This window comes from Syzygium oleosum, unplaced genomic scaffold, assembly GCF_021117445.2.
Source record: "Syzygium oleosum isolate NSW1041296 unplaced genomic scaffold, Sole_v2.1 Sole_v2.07, whole genome shotgun sequence".
Taxonomy (NCBI): Eukaryota; Viridiplantae; Streptophyta; class Magnoliopsida; order Myrtales; family Myrtaceae; genus Syzygium; species Syzygium oleosum.
The window spans coordinates 8,536,649-8,562,734 of NW_026607491.1; the positions used below are offsets into that span (position 1 = coordinate 8,536,649).

The 26,086-nt window shown below is 42.0% G+C and overlaps 4 protein-coding genes across 5 annotated transcripts; 2 read left to right on the forward strand and 2 right to left on the reverse strand.

Annotated features, from left to right (window-relative positions):
* The first annotated feature begins 2,203 nt into the window (after positions 1–2,203).
* LOC115675851 (rho GTPase-activating protein 1-like) lies at positions 2,204–6,774 on the forward strand. Its single transcript, XM_030598636.2, has 5 exons — positions 2,204–2,935; positions 4,074–4,194; positions 4,400–4,519; positions 5,299–5,529; positions 6,023–6,774. Exons 1-5 carry the CDS (start codon positions 2,463–2,465, stop codon positions 6,575–6,577), a joined length of 1,500 nt encoding a protein of 499 aa, XP_030454496.2. The 5' UTR covers positions 2,204–2,462; the 3' UTR covers positions 6,578–6,774.
* Positions 6,775–7,406: 632 nt separating this feature from the next.
* LOC115678090 (N-carbamoylputrescine amidase) lies at positions 7,407–10,700 on the reverse strand. 2 transcript variants are annotated; one of them, XM_030601397.2, is made up of 9 exons: positions 10,381–10,700; positions 9,736–9,784; positions 9,448–9,539; positions 9,114–9,265; positions 8,984–9,030; positions 8,830–8,863; positions 8,403–8,569; positions 7,888–7,984; positions 7,407–7,800 (listed from the first exon to the last, which is right to left on the reverse strand). In XM_030601397.2, the coding sequence occupies exons 1-9, from the start codon at positions 10,464–10,466 to the stop codon at positions 7,625–7,627; spliced, it is 900 nt and encodes a 299-aa protein (XP_030457257.1). In that variant the 5' UTR covers positions 10,467–10,700; the 3' UTR covers positions 7,407–7,624. The 2 variants fall into 2 exon arrangements, with proteins under 2 accessions (XP_030457257.1, XP_056169097.1); XM_056313122.1 differs by having other exon boundaries at positions 9,681–9,784; positions 10,381–10,698.
* Positions 10,701–13,036: 2,336 nt separating this feature from the next.
* LOC115676174 (DNA polymerase II subunit B4) lies at positions 13,037–16,040 on the reverse strand. The gene is made up of 3 exons (XM_030599062.2): positions 15,773–16,040; positions 15,272–15,390; positions 13,037–14,184 (listed from the first exon to the last, which is right to left on the reverse strand). The coding sequence occupies exons 1-3, from the start codon at positions 15,952–15,954 to the stop codon at positions 13,499–13,501; spliced, it is 987 nt and encodes a 328-aa protein (XP_030454922.1). The 5' UTR covers positions 15,955–16,040; the 3' UTR covers positions 13,037–13,498.
* Positions 16,041–17,285: 1,245 nt separating this feature from the next.
* LOC115676761 (probable calcium-binding protein CML48) lies at positions 17,286–18,987 on the forward strand. Its single transcript, XM_030599749.2, is given in 6 exon segments — positions 17,286–17,478; positions 17,481–17,654; positions 17,902–17,948; positions 18,493–18,668; positions 18,764–18,782; positions 18,883–18,987. Coding segments are annotated over 6 exon segments (714 nt in total).
* Positions 18,988–26,086: the final 7,099 nt, after the last annotated feature.

The following is a 26,086-nucleotide window of genomic DNA, read 5'->3' on the forward strand; positions in this document are numbered from 1 at the left end:
GGCATCCCAATATATTTCGATAATCGATACTTGCCTCCTCTAGATACGTTAGGAAAAACGACACAAATGGTGAATGAATTTTTGTCCGATATACAATGCCATATCTGAAATTTTTAATTTGTTTATTGTGGTCCTTAAGCTTTGGTCGAGTGTGCAGTGTCGTCCTCGAATTTTTAATTTATTCGATGTAATCTCTGAAATATTGGTAAATGTTTAATTTGGTCCCTAAATTATGTGAGAATGACGCAAACGGAAGGATTACATTGAATATTTACCGATATTTCAGGAACCACATTGATCAAGTTAAAAGTCAATGAACAATATTGCACATTGGATCAAAATTCATGAATTGTATTGCATAAATTAAAAGTCTAGAAATAATATTACACATTGGGCAAAAATCATGAATTGCACTGCACAAATTAAAAGTCCATGAACAACATTGCATATTGAGCCAATGTTTATGGACTATTGTGTTGTTATCCCTATATATTAACTGTTGAAATACAGCCGAGACACCAATAAGAGCATTGCGTGACATAAAGTATCTCCAGTCTGGCGCAAGACCGTATGTCACAATACAAATGAATCTTCTAACCTTAGCCCCGGCCTGAGTCGATAGCCATGTGAATTTGAATCTTAGAGGTGACTTGTGTATTTCGCTTTTCTTACCGACGGCATGCTAATCTCACTTCATCATTTGCATCTCGAGCGATCACGATTTTCCAATTGCAATTTGAGACTGAACGTAACTACGACTCCATCTAGCACCGATGTAGAAGAGAACGAGCCCCACTTTCATTTTTTTCCTGAAAGGATCTCGTCCAAACGAGCTCTTGGGTACGCCTTGATCCGAACGCTTTATTCAGCAGTACATGTGTTTTAGACCGGCGTGCAATGATCGATCGCGACCCAAATTAACAAGGCCACAAAAGGAGAAAGAAAGAGCCGTGGATGGACCATGCCTTCCGGTCTCTCTGCTCTAAAACACGAATCAACACCCAATTACGATCTTGGATTTTAGCACAAGGGACCAAAAAGGCTTGGCGATCACGCTTCCGGGGCCAAGAATGATGATGGGGGGTGGCCAAGCACGCCCACGAAGCGCGAACCCCATTGGACATCCTAGATCTGTCTGTACTATTACTCCAAATCCTGGCGCGACAGCATGCACGATGATGATGATGGGACACAGAAAGAGAGAGAAAGAGAGAGAGAGAGAGAGACAGAGGAAGATGCTTCAAGAGATTCCGACTCCAAAGAGGGGGAGAGCAGGTGGCCGCCAGTGGATCTGGTCACCGGAAGCAGAAACTGTGCGGGGGCTCTGTCATCTCCCTCAACCCCAAAAAACAGTGTTTCTTCCCTGCGATTCAGTGTGTACTAAAAGATCACAGCAGCACGGGAATAGAAAAAAGAAGGGCATTTTGAAAAAGGGTAGAATTTGATATTCCTTGTATCTGAAGATCTCTCTGCCTCTGTCTCTCTGCTTTTAAAATCAATTACAGCAGGTGAACGGCTCACGATCCAGCTAAACTCCAATTCAATCTCAGTGCATTGTGTCACTAAAAGAGAGAGAGAGAGAGAGAGAGAGAGAGACATCGCTGGAGCTTAAGCCACATGCAAAAGATCAGAGGATACATTCACAGCAGAAAAGGACAGGAAAGCTTTTTCCCCATTCTGTGAAGTCGTGGAAATGATGCAATCCGTGCGGTGAATTTTGAGTGCCCCTGGATAAGTTTGTAACCCGAAAGAGTTTCGCATTAGAGAGTCTCGATAAAACTCATTTTGGCCCGTCTCCATCTCGGCCGCCCCCTTTTTTTTCTTTTTTTCGATTAACTAATTCAAATATCATTCGCTCTTCGATATATTATTTTATCACTCCGTCCTCTCGTCGTTTTGAATTGCAAAAAAACTATATAAAAAAAATTAGAAATCACAGTTCATAACAGCTTATGAGCACGCAATTAAAAAAAAAATTTCCGCTATATATAATTGGATTGATGCAAATTGCCAAAACGTTACGAGTGAGACATAAAGCACATTAAAATTCGAAAGAAGAACAGAATTCGGAAAGTAAATAAATAAACAAAATAAAAAATAAAAAAAACAGTTTCCATTTCCACCAATAACCTCCCCTCCCTCCCTTCCTCCAGAGCCATAACCATCATCATCTTCATCTTCATCTTCATCTTCCCCTACTATATTGGGCCTCTGTAATCCTCTGAAACCAAGAAAATCAAGATCCGCTTCCAGCCCGGGGGCAGAACCAGAAGCAATCTCCCTGCTCAGTGCTCCCCACTCTTCTTCTTGCTCCTTCCCTTCCCTTCCCTCCACAGACCCACTTCCCGTAAACCCCGCAAATTTCCGCTCTCTTGATTTTCCACCACCCCCCAAGAAGGGGAAATCAAGAAAGCAACCGCCATTTCCGCTTCCCCCCACCCACCGCCGGAGCGAGCTCAGCGATGGCCGAGGTGGTTCTCCACTCGCCCTCGCATTTCCCGTCCTCCCCGGCCTCCCCTTCCTCCTCCACCTCCTCCTCCCTGTCCTGCGCCCCCCGCCCCGGCCCCGGCGGCGACGCCCTCCTCGCCCTCGGCGCCCCGGCCTCGCCGCCCTCGTCGGCCGCGGCGGACTACGGCGGCGACTCCTCCGCGGCGGCGGAGGAGGGGGAGGAGGGGGAGGAGGAGGAGGAGTGCGTCTCCAAGGAGGGGGACGGGCGGGAGGGGGACCAGCTCTCGCTGCTGGCGTTGCTGTTCGCCATCTTCAGGAAGTCCCTGGTCGCGTGCAAGAGCGACCGGAGGGAGATTTGCGCGATGGAGATCGGGTGGCCGACCAACGTGCGCCACGTCGCCCACGTCACCTTCGACCGGTTCAACGGGTTCCTCGGCTTGCCCGTCGAGTTGGAGCCCGAGGTGCCCACGCGAGCCCCTAGCGCCAGGTACATTTCGGATTTTCACCCCTCGAATCCGTCGTTTTCGCCGTTCTTGATGTCGCATTGAGCGTTGCTGTTCCTGGAATTGCGATTTCCTATTTTCATTGTTGTCCGATTTTGTGCTGGAGATGACTGTGTTGTGTGTAACTGCTGTTAGCGGCCATTCTCTGATTGTGGTGTGGCCTCTGGGTTATGAATCTATGATGGTTACTTTTCTTCCCGATGTGTTGCCTATGTGAATTTCGAGTTATCGGCTTAGGATAGTAGTCTCATTTAGCATCTTGCCATAAGAGGTATGAACCGTAGAATGACAAAGATTGCTGCCATTTGTTTTTATCTGTTCTTTTAGGAAATTTTGTGATACATAACATATGGATGCACTTTTTGAAAGTTTAAACTTTGGGTCGCGACTCCAAACTCTTCCCGGTAGTTTTTGGTAGTCACAATTGGAGGGCTTTGCAATTTACCTACGGAATAACCCAGCAATGACATTTTGAGGGCTAGTTGTATCATTTCGGCTAAGCAAAGTTAGCAGTCGCAACTTACCCCGCTTTAGTTCTCCTGCGTTTTCTCACCTTGCTTGTTCATGGATTAGGATGGTTTCTTTCATCTGTATTACTAGAAAATTGACATCTTTTAGGATCATATTCAAAATGTTTGCTTGTAGTCTTTTAGAACAATATTCATGGGTTTCCCCGAGATTTTGTTGAACTTTGCCAAGCTCTCTTCATTTATTTGTGGATTAAAATATAATTAACAAAGAATGAAGTTGTGACTCTGTTCACACTTCACAAGACACAGAGGGTCTTTTGAGTCGTCAAGTCTCTATTGGACTGATATGATTATTAAAGATATAAACTATGTCTCTTCTGCAAACTGCAATTGACAACAACTCAGAAGGGGCAACGTTCACTGGACAATTCACGCTAACCTGTTAACTTTTCAAAGCAACTGCCTGTGCCTACTTACTTTGTTCACATCAGATTATATGATATGCTCTGCTTTTGTCGAGGCTTCAAAGTCAGTTAATGTTGTCTGAATAGTTTTTAGTTATCTATGTCTTCTGTGAGAATGGTCACCAATTGTAACTAGATGTATTCCTTTTGAAACCTGTATATATTCTGATCCAATATTCCTGAACCAGTGCACATGTTTTTGGAGTCTCGACGGAATCCATGCAGTTATCTTATGACTCTAGAGGGAACAGTGTGCCAACAATACTGCTGCTTATGCAACGAAAGCTGTATTCTCAAGGAGGTTTACAGGTTCGTCATGATCTTATCTCTTAGCCCGGGATCATTTTCAAGTTAGATCCACTCTCGTTTTGCACTAGAAAGCGGAGATAGCCGTTCATATATACCAGGGTTTTGATTGAATCACATATATTCACATCCTTTTTGGCAGTAGTCAAATTCAAGCCGGTTTAGTTTGTAAATTTAGTATAGTCATTAAACGTGTTTTCTATTGCAGGCAGAAGGTATTTTCAGGATAAATGCAGAAAACAGTCAGGAGGAGTCCGTTAGAGACCAATTAAATAGGGGAGTGGTACCTGAGGGCATCGATGTGCATTGCCTAGCTGGACTTATCAAGGTGTAAGCTTTGATCACTACTGTATAAGCTCTTACTTCTTTTCCTCTCTGTAGTCGCATTTCCCATTTTATGGCACCAATACCGCTCATGACCTGCCGAATGGTTAAGTTCATGGGTAGGACTTTGTGCAGGAATATATTTCACATAACTGGCCATCTTTGTGTAGTACTTAAAGTGGTTTGTGTTTTTTTTTTTTCGATGTGGAGACTGGATAAGGGGAATGTGAAAATATTTTGAAGGGGAGTGGGTAAGTGCACAGAATAAAGCTATGGGAAAAAATGTGCATGCTACAGTCTAATGCCATTTTTTATACTGAATGCTGCATCATATGCCTTCTCATTGGGATTTGTTTTAGGTGCATCATGTGGTCTCCTATCTTCTACTAAGGGTATTCCAGGTACCATTGTCAAAAAGAGATCTCCACAGTGCCCAAGAATCTGGTCTGTGGTCTTTATTATTATAGAGAAATGATACTCCCTTGATTACATTATTCCTGCTGCTCAGTCAGACCTACTTCTTCATGGTGTACACCATGCTTTGCAGCACAAAATACTCTCACCTTGAACACGATGAGATGTGATGTGAAAAATTTTGCTTAGTTGTGTCTTGACGTCATACAGTTTAAAGATGCAAATTAAGATCCCAAAATAATGTTTACACATGCGCGAGTTTTTAATTTGTTTCCTCTTTGAATGCAAGATGTCCGAATACAAAAGATTATATTCCATTTTCTCTTATCAATAGAAGATAAAGTAGACTTATTTTGTGTCAAATTGTAGGCATGGTTTCGAGAACTTCCGACTGGTGTGCTGGATCCTATTTCACCAGAGCAAGTAATGCAATGCCAGACTGAGGAAGAATGTGCCGAACTTGTGACAGTTCTACCTCCAACAGAAGCTGCATTACTGGATTGGGCAGTTAACCTCATGGCTGATGTTGCTCAGATGGAGCATTTAAACAAAATGAATGCGCGCAATATCGCCATGGTTTTTGCTCCAAATATGACTCAGGTTAATTTTCTTCCATGGACAATTACTGGTCCATAACTATAGACACCGCAAGTGAATGTTACTTCTGTTCTTAAGTTGTGAAGATCAGTATCTGGCCTGCCTGCTTTGCACAGTTGATTCATGCTTTGGTGCTGCCATATAAAGTAGGTCTCTTTTCATCCTTCAAGTGCATTTCCATCAGACATCGCATACTTCAGTGAAGGTTTCTCGTTTGAAATGGCCTGCAAATGCTGCATTATGCATCAGTTTGATTTGATACAGTGAACTCATGATCTTGTTAACAACAAAGTTGATAAAAGGAGAGGTTTTCATGTAGATATAAGAAACTGTGCATTAGGCCAAGAACTTCTATCTTGGCTGGTTGCATCTTACAGCTACTGACAAATCATTTACAACATGTACTATATCGATTGTGTTGTCGGGAATTGAATGAGCAAACATGGAAAAAAATCTACAGAATATGCTTTAGGTGACTGTCTTTATCATTTTGCAGATGGCAGATCCCTTAACTGCTTTGATGTATGCTGTCCAAGTGATGAATTTCCTCAAGATGCTAATAATAAGAACCCTGCGAGAAAGAGAGGACTCTTCAGTGGAACCAGCTCGGGCTTCCAGTCTTGAGCCTTTTGATGAGAGTGGACACCAGAGTCCTTCCCAGCCCTGTCTAGGAGATACTGCCCAGGATAATGAAGAAAGCGAGCGAGTTTTTGCTGCTGAAGAACCCGATACGGATGGCTTATCTAACTCAGATGAAAAGGCGAGCATCAGTGAAGGAGAATTATGTCGTCATGAGGAGGTGATGGAACTCGACATCTTTAACTGTGAGACGGAGGCCAAAATGTTTGGTACTATCAAGAGCAGAATCCAAGAGGATGGAAGGAAGGCCAGCTTTGGCCAATCTAGTGATACAGACTTTGAGAAGAGTCCTTTAATGATGGACTTGCATCAACCTGCATTCCAGGTGACGATGCCTGTAGAGAAGAGTAGGGTGATTGGTGGCTTAAGCCGTATAGATTCAAGAACGGAGTGGATTGAGGCATGGAGATGAAATATTTCTGCACTTCTAGGGAACAAGCTTCTAGATGACCTCATCGAGTGTAAGTTTGTATGAATCGGAGTCGGGGCAAGGTTTTGTGAAAGATTTGTGTTCTGTTTCACGGTGCCAGATTTTAGGATTGTTTGATACTGTCTAATGTTGCAACAACATTCCACTTGTGATCATACTAACTCAGTGGAGATTCACTCGTCTTTGCTTGTCGTTTGATCATTGTTTTGCTCGAGCTGCCGTTTATTGTGGCACTGCTTTCCCTCTCTCTCTCTCTCTCTTCCCAACCTACATAAAGACTTGCATTTCCCGACATTCAACTATCCTAGATAGAAAATAGGACTAGTCCATGAAATGAGTGCCCAATTTATGGCACGATGGTGTTGATGTTAATTGGAATGTAATCAGCATGCAGTACTTGGTTGTCACTGGCACTCTCCCATGCGAGCACTCTCCCATCCAATTCGCAGAGGGATGGTGTCGTCATTAACCTTGGAATGCATTCGTGCCGCTCTCAAATCTGAAGCAATGCGCCCTCACATATGTTAACATGCATTATTCCACCTAATGAATGAACTCTGTGGAGAAACTCCCAAAATTTACTCAAAGTATGATCAAGGAATTGAGATGAGCCAGCAATAGTCAATCCCCAGAGTACAAGAAATTCACTTTGAACGAGCCAACCTCAGTATATGTCCACCATTAGGACTAGCTAGCAGCTAAGCAACACGCCATCTGATATTGATTTCTCTCATATCGCATGAGGGCACCCGAATGCAATCCACTTTCAGAATTCTCTCAGAAACAAACATGACTAAAACAAAAAGGCGGCCAATATAATCAATCCCTCAATTTCACTGTAAATAGGGTGTCTTTCACATGTGAAGCCTATGCAGAGTGCCAAGCTTTCTTTACTGGAAATCATTCGGGCGAGCGCTCTATAATTATTCAATTCTCCTCGTAAAAGTAGCATACTTCTCTTTTCAGTTATTTTCTTCCTTGAGCAGAAGGATTATCCCGATCACAAGGAATCAAGAAGGCACCATGCAATCACGTTCGAGGATTGCTTCCATCCAAGGTGAGAAGCACCTTGTATAGGTCTGGACGTCGATCTCGAAATATTCCCCAGCTGTGTCTCTTGCTTTTTATATTAGCCAGATCAAATTCCGCCACAAGAACAGCTTCCTCTTTGTCATTAGCACTTGCCACGATTTCTCCCGTTGGTCCTGTGCAATATGTAATTCTAATTCAAAATATTGTTCACAAGCAGAATAACTCTATTCTAGAATTACTTGCAATTGTCGACCTAATACCTGCGATGAAAGAGTTGCCGTAGAATGTGATCTCACTCTTTCCATGCTCTGTCTGTATTACTTCTTTCCCTATGCGATTTGAAGCCACCAGAGGTACCTACGTTTGTCGAAGTCAAATGAGATTACTTCGCAAGAAGTACTTATATGACATGGGACAATTATTGACTATTCATTATCGGGGTTTCCCAATCTATACTCAAACAATAATCAACTACGTGACCTCAAAAGAGGAAGACTAGGGAGAGCAAATCGCAATACAGCAGATTTTTCTCGCGGACATGATACAGTGGAGCAGATGCATAATGGAACAAGAAATTGCTCTAGGCCAAGTAATCGATATTACTCATTGGCTAAAGGAAAAAAGGTCAGAAATATTACTCAGACCAGATAAGCATGTTCATGAAAAAGTTGACACTCATTTACTTTCACAAGTTTGCTTGTCGAACACTAATCAGGCAACTTAAATGTCCCAACATTATTCACTAGTACACGATTCGATCAAGCAGAGAACGTACCAGATTAGCCCCAGCATGTCCTTGCATAACTCTTTTCCAGTGGTCTCTAGAATCAAGTCCTTGATCCTGTGGTTCAGAACCAATAGCAGTTGGGTATAACAATATTTCTGCCCCTTGCAAGACCATTGCTCGAGCTGCCTCAGGAAACCACTGGTCCCAACAAATTGCTGACAAAGATAACAAAGTTGATCAACCTATCATATCTTACCCTTCAAATTTGACTTATGGAATCAGCCTGAAATGTTACAAGTTGCAAGAAATACTATCAAACCAAGATTACAAGTTCAAGCTCAAAAAAGAGGACCTTGCAAGAAGGCAATTACTATTTGTTCCAGGCGATTTCTCATGGATTTTGAACATAGTATAGCAACAGGCAGGTTACACAGAGAACAAAAAAGCTGCAGGTATAACATATAAAGCTCCTTACCAACTCCAATCTTGGCAAATTTTGTCTCGAAAACCTGTTTAGCCAGAGAATCAAAGTCAATCTTATGGAATAACTTTGGTTAATCTCACTGTTACAGTCCATAGCTAAGAAGTAAGGAGATTGAAGATTGACTAATACAATTGCTCGTACACACCTTAAAGCCAGTGTCCCCTGGATTGAAGTAGAACTTCTCTTGGTAACCTGTGGATGCACGTCCCTGTGAACTCATCATTTATGAAGCAAATAAACACTCATGACATGGAAAGATAGAGAAATTTATGCACCTGGTCCATCGGGGATGTGCGACTTTCTATACAATCCAAGGTCACTCCCATCAGCATCAATTATAGCTATAGAGTTGTAATGAGCATTATTTGCCTCTTCAAAGAAGCTGACAGGTATCACTACACCCAGCTCTTTCGCAAGTTTCTGCATCCTGTGTAACATGGAAAAAAGCAAAAGGTTTACTGCAACCGTGTCATGTTGCTGGAAAATAGAATATCAAAAGAACAATAAGGCCTCAAACATGTCAGGAGAAGCAGGGACAATCTGCATGCCAAACAGAGCACTCTGTCTAACGAGCTCTTCTGGTAATCCAAAATGACATACACAATTTACCTCATAATAGTTGGGTGGCCCTTGTAAGGCTTTGCTCGCTGAAAGAAATCTTCCCTCTGTGCTTGACAAAAGTAGTATCCTTCAAAAAGTTCCTGAACGCAAAAGTTAGGACATCACACTGACATTTTGAGCCTCAAGGCCATAAATATTCCTCCTATGATAATATGGCAGAGTGGCAGTAACTAGAATAAAGTCAAGGACTTTCTTGAGGAAAATACTTCAAGAATGACTACCATTAGTATACTAAGCTTTACAAGGACAAAAGGTTCCGAGTTCAAGAGCTCATACCTGAATGAGAATGATGTTTGCACCCTTCCCATGAGCAGCTCTAACCAACCTGCATTGGAAAACATCTTTCATCAATCTTGGTGTAACGCATCATTGCACTCCATGAACCAAATTCGAATTGTATTTAGTGACAAGCGTTTGCCCCAGACTTGCGCAAAGGTGACCCGAGGTGGAACGCCAAGAAGGTGGAAACAAGCTGTAGCGGTTTCAATCTATTGTAGGGCCATTGACATCAATAAAGAAATGTGATGTTTGCACCACGTCCCCATTTCGTTTTTTTAGTGATTCCAATTTCCTTTGTGATAGCTCTCTTTCGCAAATTGACTAAAATCATATCCCACCAAGAAAGAAACCCAACTCTAGTTCCTTCTTTGTTTGTCTTTTCTTCAGAGGCCGGGCAACAAGCAGCCATTTTTGGGCCGGTGAGGGGGCTAAAGCAAAAGCTTCGTCAGCTCAATGCTCCGCTCTAACGCGCAAAAAGAGGAGCTAAAAACCCATTATGAAGTTCGAGGACATCAATGAACCGTAATTGCAAGCTGGAAGAACAAATACAGAGAGACAACAAAGAAGAAAACAACACCCACAAACCCGTAAAAAAAAAAAGCTTTTTTTTTGGGCATAATGGAGGAGGAGGAGGAGGAGGACCTCTCGGCAGTGGAGACGTTAGTGGCGACGTCGTCGGTGCAAGAGAACTGCAGAGCAGAGACCGCCACTTTCTGTCCTCCTTCCATCGGAGCGAGGTTCAAATTCGACCCTTTTCCGTCAATCGCTCTTTTTTAGGGTTGATGCACACCACAGCAGAGCAGAGCAGAGAGAAGAGGAAGGCCCTAACTTTGACTGCTCGGTCTTCACCAGTCGTAGGATGACTTCATCGTGCGGTGCCGCCGGATTCTAGAGAGAGAAAGGAAGAAGAAGAAGAAAAACAACGTTTGAGTTTGACTACTGAGTGACAGTGAAAATGATGGGGATCGGGTATGTTATTGTTTCTGAGGATGTCATGCGCGGTTCCTGTCGATCGTATAATATATAGCTTGCTAAGCATACTGGACCCAAAGAACATCTCAATATTTAATTAATTTTACGTAACGGGCGATTAATATTTTGAAAAGAGAAAATTTGAATTAAGGACCCTAAACAGGATTTTTTTCTCAAAAAAGGATTTTAAGTGGATATAGTGTTAAATAAGGGCATGAAGTGTCCAATCAGTCTCAAATAAGAACCCGAAGTATCCAATTAGTCTCAAGTAAGGACTTGGATTCGCCGGCCGGTCAAATGCTCACCGGCCGGCAAGCACGTTACTGTTCCGGCGATCGGAACAAGGGTAATTTCATCTTTTTCTTTTTAATTTTTTCCTTTTTTTGTTTTTTTCTTTTCCTTTTCCTTTTCCTTTTCTGTTTTTTTTTTTCCTCTCTTCCCTTCACCGGCCATAGCCGTGGCCAACAGAGGTCGCCGGCCTCAAGCGGAGGCTGTCCTCGCCAGCGTCGAGCAAGGGCCGCCCTCGCCAGATCCGGCAAGGGCAACCCTCGCCCGAAGCCAGAGAGGGCAGCCCTCGCCCGACGCCGGCGAGGGCGGCCTCCGCTTGAGGCCGGCGACCTCCGCCGGCCCCGGCTATGGCCGGCGGAGGGAAGAGAGGAAAAAAAAAATAGAAAAGGAAAAGGAAAAGAAAAAAACAGAAAAAGGAAAAAAAAAGAAAAAAATTAAAAAGAAAAAGACGAAATTCCGGTTACCGGAACAGTAATGTGCTCGCCGGCCGGTGAGTATTTGATCGGCAGGCAAACCCAGGCCCTTACTTGAAGCTACTTGGGCACTTCGGGTCCTTATTTGAGACTGATTGAACATTTCAAGCCTTTATTTAATACTATGTCCACTTGGGGTCCTTTTTTGAAAAAAAGACCCTACTTGGGATCCTTAATTGGAATTTTTCCTTTTGAAAATTATGACCTTTCTCGTAACCAATGCGTCGAAGCACTCGTTATTGAAAATATAAAGATCGATATTTCGATACTGTCTCGTTTTAGATAATTTCGAATCTACACGCCTTTTTAATTAGTTAAGCAACTTTATTAATCATCACTTAACATTTACCCTTCTGAGTCTTGGGTCGGTGATTTGGTGGTATAGCTATCAACAATAGCTGTGATGTGATGGCTTTTGGGCTTTGATTTTTTAGGAAATGGTTAATATAACGAAAAACATAAAACCGGTACACCTGTAATAAATTTATATTCCGTTAATTTTCGTTAAATTTTATTATCGAATTGCTTAGTTAAATAACACGTGGCAGTTTACGGATATACTAGTTTGGGATTTTAACAGGTGTACTAATTTATGATTTTTTTTATATTAATAAAATTTAACGGAATATAAATTTGTCACAAATGTATCGGTTTGGAATTTTTGGTGGTCAAAAAATTAGTTTGGGATAAATTTATTACGAGAGTATCAGTTTGGGATTTTTTGTGGTCAAAAAATTAATTTGAGATAAATTTATTACATGTATATAAGTTTGGTGTTTTTCATTAACCCTTTTGGAAAACATCTTCTTCATGGAAAGTCCCTTAAGTGTTCTTCAAGCTTTCTTAAGAAAAATATTGTCATTTGGCGAACCCACCATGACGTTTTGCTGTCTTCGTACATCGGCGTAAAGTCGCCATGAATTGGACCTTTCTGTACTTTTGATAGTTCATTCCAAAAACAGAGTAAACAAGAGCAGGAATCCCAAAATGGTCCATTCCTCCTCTTTCTTTGACCTACCAAGATATACTAGTCGGCAGGCAGGCAAATGCCTAACTAGAATGCCCATTGGTATCTTTTCCGTGTTACGCGAACTTTGCAAGCCTCTGAGGGCGAGACCAACTCCTGGTCCATCTCATTTGTTGTGTGAGCGGGCGCGTGCAAAAGTCCGCTTAGATGCTTGTCCGGGTAGGAGAATGACTAACAGAGGTTGCTGCAAATGTCTGATCTTTTCCCAATCGCTCCGACAACCCTATCGTGCAAGGATAAGAATGATGAGGGATTTGCAAAAAAGCATCGACTTTGCTCGACACGGGTCTCTAACGATAAATGCGAAGGCTCCGCTAGTATCTGCCTTCCTGACCTACAAGGCATGGAATTCACCAGGAGACTAGAAAATCATCTAGGAATAATTCCCAGCATTAAGGAGTTTTCCATTTGAGCAACATGACTCCGTGCCTATCTCAACAGAAACTACTGACAAGTTCTAGCAAAGAAATCCTCCTAAGCCAAGATCACACGAAAAGAACCAATGTGGGGTGAAGCCACAGGAGATGCACAATCGACGTTGCAAAAATAATGGTCGACATAGGCAACAGAATGTGGGCAAGATCACGGTATCCATGAGCTACAAAAGTTACCTGTTCGAGGACCAGCTAATATTAATGAAAACATATGAAGCAAGAACAATACAATGTACCTAATAACACTGGCACCACTCCACTGATCATTACTAACTGAACATATAAGCTGTTCTAACCACTGGCGTCACACTGCACGTTACTGATAGAAGAAGCTCTTGTATGCTAAACTGTTCTTGGAGGGAGTGAGCTCACTCTAAGCATGCCCCAGCTCACGAAGCTCGACTTTGATGACCTCAGTAGATATATATGGATGTGTTTCTTCCATTGGATGCCTCAGTTTGATGCTGCTGCTTGCTGATAGGAACCCCTAATTTGTCCAGTCAAATACCCTTTCGACTCACATCAAGATCAACCTACCCCACCCAGACGTTAACCTCAATTAGACTTCATTCTTCAGAGCCCTTACTAATGCCTCCATTTTTCTTTTTCTTGCCACCTTCTTTGGTTTGGGAAGGTTCCCCCTCCATCTTTCTCTTGGTAGATTCTTTGGCCTTAGCTTTGTCTTTAACCACAGTTCCACTTTCTTCTTCAGTTCCATTACTAGTGCCTCCATTTTTCTTTCTCTCGCCATCTCCTTTTGCTTGGGAAGGTTCTCCCTCCATCTTTCTCTTGGTCGATTCTTTAGCCTTAGCCTTGTCTTTAACCACAGTTCCACTTTCTTTTTCAGTTCCATTACTTGTGCCTCCATTTTTCTTTCTCTCGCCATCTCCTTTTGCTTGGGAAGGTTCTCCCTCCGTCTTTCTCTTGGTTGATTCTTTAGCCTTAGCCTTGTCTTTAACCACAGTTCCACTTTCTTTTTCAGTTCCATTACTTGTGCCTCCATTTTTCTTTCTCTCGCCATCTCCTTTTGCTTGGGAAGGTTCTCCCTCCATCTTCTTCTTCATCGATTCTTTTGTCTTAGCCTTGTCTTTAACCACAGTTCCACTTTCTTCTTCAGTGCCATTACTAGTGCCTCCATTTTTCTCTCTCTCACCATCTCCTTTTGCTTGTGAAGGTTCTCCCTCCATCTTCTTCTTCATCGATTCTTTTGCCTTAGCCATTTCCTTCTTTCCAGCATTTTTCTTCCTGAACTCTAGGAAATCAAGAAAAAAGAAGTTGTGCAACTTTTCCATCATCCGAAAGCAGTATAATTTGACATGAAAACAAAAAATAAGCAAAATCCTGTAGCTACGCAGCCCAAGACACTTCAAAGAAATGCACAGAATTCAGCGGCAATGCAGTTGAGGACAACCAAGTGTAATTATTTGAAAAACAAAACCAATGGAGACCATAACCCTGTGTCTGGTCACCGCTTCATCCGCCAATTGAAAGATAAATGACGGAAATTTAGGCATAAACCTCGAACACTGAAGACCGACAAGAGAAGGAAAAACTACAGTTCAAGCTAAAAAGCCTGTGCACTAAATTAATTGATTTGCCTAATATTTCATTAAAAAAGATATTTTAGCAGAGGACCCAGTATTGCACCGAAATCATAACATAATATATAGAAATGTTAATAGCAAACCAAGAAGGCACTGGAAACTTGCATAAGTAACATATTTGTGGCATGCAAGCATCAAAATCTTTGCTGCTCTAGCATGGGGGATACAGTTGCAGAGTTCTTGCACACTAAAGCTATGACCAATAATACACAGTGTTAACGATCTTAACTTTTGGGAAAATCTAATGCATACATGGCTGTAGCAAAAATGTAGTTCAGTCTGTCAACTGGATAAACCACTGGCAGGACAAATATGATGCCCTATGCAGTTGCAAGTGTAGAAGTCGTTGAAACGCAAGGAAATCATGTCAAATTTGCCACGTTCCTAGGAAGATGGGCAAACAAAAAAAGATCAAAAAAATTTCCACCATCTGATCGGTAAAGCAAATACTATCAATTCTTCAGACATATAATTTCCTTCCAACAACACCAATTCCTGCCGCAGGTATAGGACGCCAAAGTATAGGTAATGTGTACAAACACAATATCCCGAATGCAACCTAACCATGAATAGGAGGCCCGATGCTGACAAAATTTCCCAGAAAAGACAGAAGACTCTCATCACGCCTCATCTCCAAACGTAAAATGCATGAAGGGTCATAATTCAGCGATTATCTGCAAGCAGCTTTCATAAGAAGCAAATGATGAACTCCAGCAGTGCATAAATCGCACTAACCATCCAGAGATGCTCTAAGAGGGCCGATGAACTCGGGAAATTCCATCTCCTCCAGCGCCTTCAATACGTCGTCGGCGTTAATAGTTTGCCTTTTCGATTCTTTGCATATGTCGTTCGCTCTGCCGTGAAGCAAAAATCGAACAATGTCAAACACTAAATACTTGTGTCCAATTCCAGAACCAGCAAAGAGACGCAAGCTCTTCGATTTCAGCATCCCGAATATTCCCCAAATTTCAAAGGTTGGTAGCTCATCAAGAGCTGCTCATGGTTTGGAAGCTACGTTAAGAATTAAGATAAACAAAACAAGAACTGAACACTTGAACATCGCAGGAAATGAAGAGAACTACGGCTATCACGCTGCAACACCGAAGGAATCATCGAAACCAAGAAACGAAGAAAGAAATCGACGGGGCCCTGCGCCGTATCATCAGGGTCAACGCGGGCGAAACCCTAGGGAACAAGAACCAGAGAGGGAGGGAGGGGGAGGGCGGAGATGCGTACGTGGCGGAGAGGTAGTGGATGAAGATGCGAGCGCTCTCGGAGAAGGCGAGGAGGGCGTCCTTGTGGAGGGAGACGACGCCGCCGTCGTCGGAGCACGCGGAGAGCTTCTCCTTCACGACGCGGCGGACGATGGTCTTGGGGAGCTCCTCCGCCTCGCCCACCACCTTCGCCGCCGTCTCCATCTGGGGGGGATCCCCGTGCCGGTGCGGTTCGCGCGGATCGCGGCGAATTCGAGGAGGAGGCGGAGGCGGAGGAGGAGGAGGAGGGGGTGGTGATTTGGCTCGCGAGCTCGGGGTTAGGGCTTAAGTTTCCCGCCAACAATGACACGGAGAAGGAGGGAGGGAGAGAGAAAGAGAGAGGGGCCTTCCGTTTGTGGGCTTTCGCAGTGAATTCCGGGCTTTCTAGCGACAAAGCCCGGCCCATTAGCAAACAGATGAATAATTTTTTATTATTTTATTAGTTGATAATTTTTAACGTGGAAAAGTAAGAAAACGAGATAACAGCACCTTATGGTCCTTGAAACTTTGATCTGACGTGCAACGTCGTCCATAAACTTTTGATTTATGCAACGTGGTCCTTGAATTTTGAGCCAATGTGCAATGTCGTCATTAGATATTTAATTTGTTCAATGTGGTTCCTGAACTGTGCGTAAATGTTCAATGTAATCTCTAGACTATATGAAAATGTTTTAAAGTGCATGGATCATATCGAACATTTGACTAAAGTGCATGAAGCATATTGAATAAATTAAAAATTCCAAAAAGATATTATACATTAGATCCATTTTCCTTAAGAAAATTGAGTAGAACTCATTAAGAGTGAGCATAGTTCCAGGGTAGAACTGGGAACCGAAGAATGGGACCAGAGCTAGTCCGGTTCTACGTTCTAAAAATTAGGGAACCTAGAACAAGTCTTTGTGTTTTTTCTTGTTCTATGTCTTTGCACAATCCTGAAATATTCCATAATGTTCGATGATGAAGGTGTAATCTGGAACCACTAGTCTAAGCTTCCATTTTCGGCGATATCAATTACCGAAACTTTTACTTTGTTATTGTTTCATATTTTGCATATTTCTAAATATGAGTCGTGCTTAGTGAATTATAACAGCAAATGATAGTTACTCTAATCGTTCAATTAAGAATACAAGTGGAACCTGATAGATCTTGAAACCAATTCTTGAACTTTTAACAGGGAGGTTCCAAGTAGGTTCTAAAGTATGTACGATAGGTTTCAAGTTTCAAATTAGAAATTAGTCATCGTCACCCGGAATTTTCGGCTGTTATTCCAAAATGTGTTAAAAAAAGCGAGCATACGACAAAAACAGCCGACCATTTTTTTTTGTCATAAAACAGCCGACGTTAATCACCACCATCTCAGACACATTCCTCGTGAACGACCGTGTCGAACCGTCTTAGTTGTCGTCAGTCGTCACCTTCTTCCTCGATTTCTCAATCACTCCGTCCTCTTCTTCTCCGCAATCTCCAAACGGGCCGAACCTTCCTCGAGTTTCTTCATGTCGTCCTCCTACGGCGGTCGCAACGACCGGCCTCCTCCTCCTCCTCAATCTTACGCACTCTCAGCTCCGGCCCTGCCCGACCCCTACGGCTACGGCCAGCAGCAGCAGCTTCAGCAGTATCCACCTCAGCCTCCGTACGGGTCGTCGGCATCATCGTCGTTCGGGTCCGGGTATTGTCAGTCGTTCCCCCCAGGGACCCGGATGCGATTCGGAGCTTCGAGATGGCTGACAGGGATTGGAGCGGGTACATTGACGAGAAGGAATTGCAACAGGCTCTCTGTTCCGTGTCGTATCAGAGGTTCAGCATCAAAACCGTTCGGTTGCTCATGTTCCTGCTTAAGAATCCCAATGACCATCTTCGACTAGGTGGATTGTTCTTTCCTTTTTTATATATCACTTGGTTGATTCTTGTTCGGGGGTTTGTGCAATTTGGCTTCAACTCTGTTTTATCATTGAGTGATGCATTAAGGATAAAAAGCTCTAAAGCTCACGACTTTTAGCCATCGTGTGTCACTTTCAAAGGCTGCCAGTAAATTAGAAGACAGAAAAAACAAAGGGATGCTGAATTCTGATGCAGTCTGCGCTAAAATTTACCCGTGTCAATACGTTTCAGGCTCCAAAGAGCTCGCTGCTTTGTGGAGCTGCCTCAGTCAGTGGAGGGTAAGTTTCGCTTTTGTTTAGCAGCTTAAGCTTTCGTTTAGGTCAGTTGGCACAAAGTTCCGAAGTAATGCCTTTGACTCATCAATCAGTATATGTTGCTCTACTTTGTTTTAGCAAACAGATTGGTCATTTTTTCCCTAGTTACTGTTGCATTTCCTACTTGACCATAGTTTGTTTAGCAAAGTCAACTTGACATGAGATATTTCACTGATACAAACATGACATGAGTGCTTTATTAGGGAGTTCTGTGGCATTTGTCACGCAGAACTTTGTCTATCACTCTGTATAATTGAACATTTATTGTAGTGATAGGCTTTTAGAGAGAATCTTCACTCAAAATAGCATACTGATTCTGTTTGAGATTACCCTCTAGCTAGCATTGTAGTAGCAGGACGAAATCCAATGCAGACACTGTTTAAAAACACTATCCTCTAAATGGTTCGGATGTAAGTCGAGGTGAAGTAGCATAGTTGGTTATTCTGTGGGTCTTCTTATGTTGTACGTGGTAATTAAGAATGATTCACATGCAAAATGGTGACTGCAGGCCATATTTGAGAGATTTGATAGAGACAGAAGTGGAAAACTTGACTTGACAGAACTAAGAAATGCTCTTTACAGTCTAGGCTATGTGATCCCGCCATCTGTTCTTCAAGTTCTGATGTCTAAATATGATGACATCAGTGGCAGGACATGCGAACTTAATTTTGATGCTTTTGTCGAGTATGCACCTTCTTGCCTTCTAGCCTTCAGCCCACTTGAGTTGAGAAGAATCGGATTTAAATACAGAACTTACTAATGTTATGTTGGATGTGCAGGTGCGGAATGATTGTGAAGGTACTATATCGACTATATGAACTATGTCATGAGTACGGTATGCACAGATGCTTCAATGGCTAATTGAGTGATCTTCTCGTTACTTAACATTGCATTTCAGGGTCTGACAGAGAAATTCAAAGAGAAAGATCCGCGGTACACAGGATTGGCGACACTCGGATATGATGAGTTCATGTCTATGATCCTTCCTTTTCTGGTATCATAAGATTGACGGGAAAGTATCATACTTCTTTTGGCGTGTAAATACTGGAGAATAAGGCCCAACGGAGGTTCATCACTCTGTAACTTTAGATTCTTGGGAGGCCTCTTGTCTGCTATTATAAGCAGAAACATTTCAGTATGTGTGCTGTTATGCTTGTTGTATACTGAGAGGTGATGTTTCTATTGATCAATTTCTGCATAGTGATCCGCAATCCTCTCCAGGTTTACAGAGACTTTGGCTTTCTAGTTGTCAAATCGAAATGATCGTGGGTATTTTCGCCATTCTTCTCGTCGAGATTGAGCTGGGGATTGGACAATGGACAATGAAGTGGACTTCTAGGAGAAACACTACAAAAAAACATGATTATTGCGACGGAAATTTGTGACGGATTATTTTCGTCGCAAATTTGCGACTGATTAAATCCATCGCAAATTTGCGACGAAAATAATCCGTCACAAATTTGCGACGGAAAGTTGCTCGTTGCTAGTTCCGTCGCAAATTTGTGACGACTAATTTTCCATCGCAAATGTGTGACGGATTTATTTTCCGTCGCGACGAATATTTTATCCGTCGCAATTTGCGACGGATTTTGCAACGAAAAAGGGTTCGTCGCTAATTTGTGACGGAAAATTAATTTTTTGATATGCACCCCACCCCACTCGTCAATTTCTCTCTCTCTCTCTCAGTAGTGATTCGTCAGGTCGCCCGCTTTTCTCTCACCTTCTCCTTCTATCATTTCTCTCAATAATCCGTACGTCTAGAAATCAATCTCGGTGAAGCTTTTCCACCGGTAAGTATCGTAGCTAATTTCGTGACTAAACATGCAACTAATATGGTCATGTCCTTCTGATTCATCGTTGGATGCGAATTTTTTTTTATTGACATTTTTTTCTGTTTTTGTTGTTCCGGCGACCGGCCACCAATTTGCGACGGACCTAGACCGTCCTTCGCAAATTTGCGACGAACACACCTGGGCGAGGTGCCGGTCGACCTCGCCACCATGGCGGCTTCGACCCATGGCCGGCGAGGCTGCGCGGGGTGGCCATGGCCGCGGGTCGACCTCGCCGTCGCCTAGCTGGGCGACGGCGAATCGGCGACCGGAGAAAATTGTAAGAAAATTTTTGTTTTTTTTTAAATTCGGAAAAAAATAAAAAAATTATTTAAAAATGAATGTTAAGTGATTTTGCTTTTATTTAGGTACGTGTCCAATTGAAGGTCTCGCAATCCAAGTGAACTTTGCAATTCTCTTCAAATTGATCACTTTCTGCTATCAAGATTTCAGTCAAATATCTGGGTAAGTCTTCTTTACATGGTAATTTTTTCATTTTTTAAAATTTCAAAGTAATTGTTGCGTGAAAAACAAAATTTTAATTTTCATAAATTTTTTTTAATTAACAACAGTAGATATGATATTTTAAATATTTTACGAGATTTTTTTATTTTAATACAGACACAATGCAAAGAAACAGGGCTTGGATGTATAATAAGAACTTACCTGGACGTCAAGGATTGACCGATGAGTTTCGTACTGGGTTGGAACTATTTTTAGACTTTGCTAGTAGTAAATATGAGTTCATGGATGGAAATAAGTTAAGGTGTCAGTGTAGAAAGTGCAGTAATGGTAAATTTCATGTGCGTGATACAGTTGGAGAACATATTTGTAGATTTGGGTTTACTCCGAATTATTATAATTGGACTTGCCATGGTGAACCATTTACATCTGATGAAGGATATCGAAGAAGTGACCAATTTTTAGTTAGGGAAGAATGTAGCTATTATGAGCAATTGAACCTATACGAGAGGATGGTGATTGATGCAGCTGGTCAGAATTTTGTTTCAGATTCGAGCCATGCAAGTACTAGTTTTACTCCTACACATGAACAAGTGAGTACTAGTCATGCATCACAAATGAAAGAGATAGGAGTAACGGGTTTTGATGAGAATGTGTGTAATGGAGCTTTTTCATCTAATCAGTTCTGGGAAGTGTTGAAAGCAGCAGATGAACCTTTATGGCCAGGTTGTGACAACCATACTAAGTTATCAGTGACAGCAAGACTGTTAAATATCAAGGCAGAGCATAATGTGTCGCAAGATTGCTTCAACTCTTTTGTTAAAGTAATGCGGGAAACAATGCCTCGTGATAACAGCATGCCAAGTGATTGTTACGATATGAAAAAGCTAGTGGATAACTTAGGTCTTCCGGTTGTAAGGATTGATGTATGTAGTAGGGGCTGTATGTTATATTGGAGAGATGATGAAAATGTAGAATCTTGCAAATTCTGTAGCCAACCTAAGTACAAGATTAACAGGAGGCATGGTCGTAATCAGAAGCGTAGACCATGCAAGCAAATGTTTTATCTGCCCTTAATCCCCAGATTGCAAAGGCTTTATGCGTCTCAAGCCACAGCTGAACACATGACTTGGCACACAAATCATGAAACAGAAGAGGATCTAATGTGTTATCCTTCAGATGCAGAGGCATGGAAGCATTTTGATAGAACGTACCCTGAGTTTGCGATAGAGCCTCGAAACATCAGGTTAGGTCTCTGTGCTGATGGATTTGCCCCATTTGGGAAATCAGGAAAAAGTTATTCATGTTGGCCAGTTATTTTAACGCCGTACAATCTTCCACCTGGTATGTGCATGAAGACACCTTATATGTTTTTGACATTGATCGTGCCTGGCCCGCAAAATCCGAAAAAGTTAATAGATATTTATATGCAACCATTGATTGAAGAGTTACAACGGTTATGGGAGGAAGGTGTCCTTACATATGATGTTTCTACCGATCAAACATTTGTAATGAAGGCTGCTCTTCTTTGGACGATAAATGACTTTCCAGCTTACGGAATGTTATCTGGATGGAGTACAGCTGGGATCTTAGGATGTCCGATATGTTTGGAGAGATCAAAGTCATTTAGATTAAAACATGGAAAGAAGCCCAGCTATTTTGACTGTCACAGACAATTTTTACCGATAAATCATACATTCAAAAGGAATAAAAAAGAGATCATGAAGAATAGGACTGAAAGAACACGTGGGAGCGAGTGCAGGACTTTCCAACTGTTGTTCAGAACCCTAACGACACGACTTTTGCGTACGGAAGTACACATAAGTGGACAAAACGCAGTATATTTTGGGATCTACCATATTGGAAGGCCCATCTTATTCATCATAATCTTGACGTCATGCACATAGAAAAGAATGTTTTCGACAATGTCATAAATACTGTGATGGATGTCACCGGAAAAACAAAAGACAACTTGAACGCAAGAAAAGATATGAGAGATATCTGTGATCGACCAACACTAGATGTGGATGCAAGCAGCAGGGGACCAAAACCAAAAGCAGTTTATACATTGGATAAGGAGCAGAGTCGAGTTGTTTGTCAATGGTTGAAATCTGTGCGGTTTCCTGATGGATATGCTTCGAACCTCGAAAGATGTGTTGATTTGAATGAATGCAAGTTGACAGGTTTGAAGAGTCATGATTGTCACATATTGATGGAAAGACTAATGCCAATAGCTTTCAAGGAAGTTCTACCGAATTTTGTTTGGGGCTCCATTACAGAGTTAAGCAATTTCATGCATGATATTTGCTCGACAGTGTTAAAAGCATCGCACATGGACAAACTAGAGAGAGATATTCCAATTATTTTTTGCAACTTAGAAAGGATATTTCCTTCATCATTTTTTGATTCGATGGAGCATCTCTTAGTTCACTTGCCTTATGAGGCCAAAGTTGCAGGTCCCGTACAATTTCGATGGAAGTATCTATTTGAGAGGTAAATTTTTTTTTAAAATTAAAGTTCAAATTACTTTATTATATATTATGCTCCGATAAACTTCTTTCTATTGCAACTAGATTCTTATATCATTTGAAGAAAAAAGTGAAGAATAAGGCACGTGTTGAAGCTTCAATTTGTAATGCATATATTGTGAAAGAAGTGACAACATTTGCATCATACTATTTTGAGCCGCACGTACAGTGCAAGAGGCGGAGAGCAGGCAGAAATGATGAGGGCCTCATTGATCCCAATTGCAAAGTATTCTCTATTTTCAATTATCTGGGTCGACCAAGCAGCGCATGTCAGTCTCGTTACCTAACAGGTGAAGAATTGCATGCAGCCCATATATATATTTTACTGAACTACCCAGAAGTCGAGCCATACTTCGAGTAAGTGTAAATTTGCAAATATATGTATTGTGTGTCAAATATTTGCTAATATATAAATGGTATTTATTACTAGGATTTTCCAAACTTCAATGTATGGACTACCACAAAATGAGTTTGACCGTATGTGCGACGAACAATTTGCAGCATGGTTCAAAACATATATAAGTTGCCTATGGACCGTTCACTTGCCTTATTAAAATTTTATACATCATTTATTGAAGTATATATTATTGACTTTGCGTGTGTAACCTTAGGTTCACAATAATCATGATGAACTTGGAGAGCAAGGATTGCTATATTATCTGTCATGGGGTTCACAGTTAAGAGTGCGGAGTTGGCCAGCATATTTCATAAATGGATATAATTTTCACACTCAAGAATATGGAATGGGAAAAGCCACAATGAATAGTGGTGTGTCTGTTCGGTCATCCAATGGTGGCAGTTCAAAAGATGATTTTTATGAATTGTTGGGTGAAATCATAGAGATAGAGTACCCTGGACCATTAATGATGCGGGTTGTGTTATTTAAGTGCAAGTGGTTCGACCCCGTCAAAGGAATGAAGGTGCATATGAAGTTTAATTTGGTTGAAATAAATCACAAGAAAATGTATATGAAATATGAACCATTTGTCTTGGCACAACAAGCAATTCAAGTATGTTATGCATCATATCCTAATTTGAAACTTGATAAAGCTGATTGGTGGGCTGTATGTAAAATCAAAACACGGAGAAAAATCAAGGAACACTAGAAGGATAGAGCCTATCAACAAGAGGAAATTTGTAACACGGTTGAAACTGAGGAATATAACATTCCAACTTTACGAGATCCATGTGGAGCTATGATAGATGTGGATCCAACAGAAATTTGCGAATTAAATGTAGAAGACTGTTCAGAATCTGATTTTGAGACAGATGATGAAGACGAAGAGCAGGACGAAGATGAATTGGAAGACGAAGACGAAGACGAAGACGAAGACAAAGACAAAGACGAAGACGCAGACGCAGACGAAGACGCAGACGCAGACGAAGACGCAGACGCAGACGAAGACGAAGACGAAGATTAAAATTTTTGTGACAAAACACTAATGATGAGTAATTATTATTGCTACAAGTGTTATTTTGGTTGTCATAATTATTATTATTGTTATTGTTATTAACATTATTGTTGTTGATATTACTATTGTTGTCGCTTATTCTTCCTAATTTAATTAATCGTCGGAAAATTTATCGCTAAATGACGACAAGTCAAATATTATTCGTGCGATGACATTTGCAATATTATATTTTCCGTTGGATTTGGATCGTCGCTCATTTTACGACAACAACTTATTCGTGATTACTGTACATCGAAGAATTATTGACGGAACCAAAAAATTCATGGCAATTGTTCGAATCCGTCGCAAAATTTGCGATGGATTCGAAAATGTCCTTTATTTTTGGAATCCGAAATAAATCCGTGGGAAATTTGCGACGGAAAAATATTGTCCGTCGCAAAATTGTGGATGGGAAAAAAATACGTCGCAAATTTGCGACGGACGACGGACCAACATAATGTCTGTTGCAAATTTGCGACGGACACAACAAAGTCCGTCGCAAATTTGCGACGGACACATCAAAGTCCGTCGCAAATTTGCGACACAACAAAGTCTGTCGGCAAAAAATTCCCGACGGAAATTTGCAACGGACCAACATGATGTCCGTCGCAAATTTGCTACGGACACAACAAAGTCCGTCGCAAATTTGCGACGGACACAACCGTTGACACCTAAATTTCGGCACATCATTTAGTGGTTAATTGCATAGAAAATTAGAGATTAAATTTTAACCCCTAAACAAAAATATTAAAATTGCATAGCATATAGTTTAGGTTCATATAGATTAATTGCATTCCACATCGGATCGGCGGTGGCAAGCAAGCTTAAAATTCATCACGTAAATCGAGCTCGGGCACCGAACGAAACTCGACTCACTCGAAAGACGAGGGGCCGAAAATCACACGTCAAAAGGGCTCGGTTGTCTTAATTTGAGCTTCAATTAGCCCATCAAGTTAATTGAATAAAAGCCTGAATTAATTCAGCCAATTTGGAATTAAATGAAAATTAAAGCCTAAGCCCAAGCCTAAGCCCATTAGGACTAGAAAGCCCGGATAATTAACCTAGGGTTGCGATATAAATACATGGCTATGCGTCATAATCAAGGGGGCTCTCAGAATTTTTCAAATAAAATTTTTAGAGAGAGCAAAAGGGAGAGAAAAAGTGAGAGAAAGAGAGAGAGACCGGCGAAGCCACCGCCGTTCGCGCTCCTCCCACTGTGCCTATGCCCGTGCTTAGCCGCATGCCCGTGCGTAGCCGCTGCCCCTGGCGTTGTCCCTCCGCTGCACCACATATGCTGCCGCCCCGCTCCGTGACGTCCAACTACGCATTGCGATGACGAAGTTGCCCTTGATTCTGCACCAAGAAATTTGCAACTACTCCGTCCCGTGATCGACAACGTTGCTGCGCTGGCGTCACACTGACCACCCCTTTGTGCTCTTCGTGATAAAGTTGTTCTTGTGCCTTTGCAGATTAAAGAAAATTTCCAAGCAAAGGTCAAGAGGGCTTTAATGAAGTTGAATTAAAAAATAGTAATCAGAGGCAATCCAACGTGGAGGACGCTCAGCAAAGAAGAAAAGAGTCACTTGGAGATTTCTGGTCGTGTTCGAAAATACCAACGCAGCCCCCACCGAGCTGGGTGTCCACGCGATAAGGGCATCACCACGATCAGCTTAGCCGTGTTCAGTCAAGTCCAACCACGAAGCCTCGTGAGTCACCACCACGACCGTCGTTGAGCGAAGCGTCCCTATAGTGCCAAACACCATCGCATGCGTCATCGTCGCCGCCGCTTCTGACACCGCGCCGCCGCTCCCGACGCACCGCCGATCCGCAAT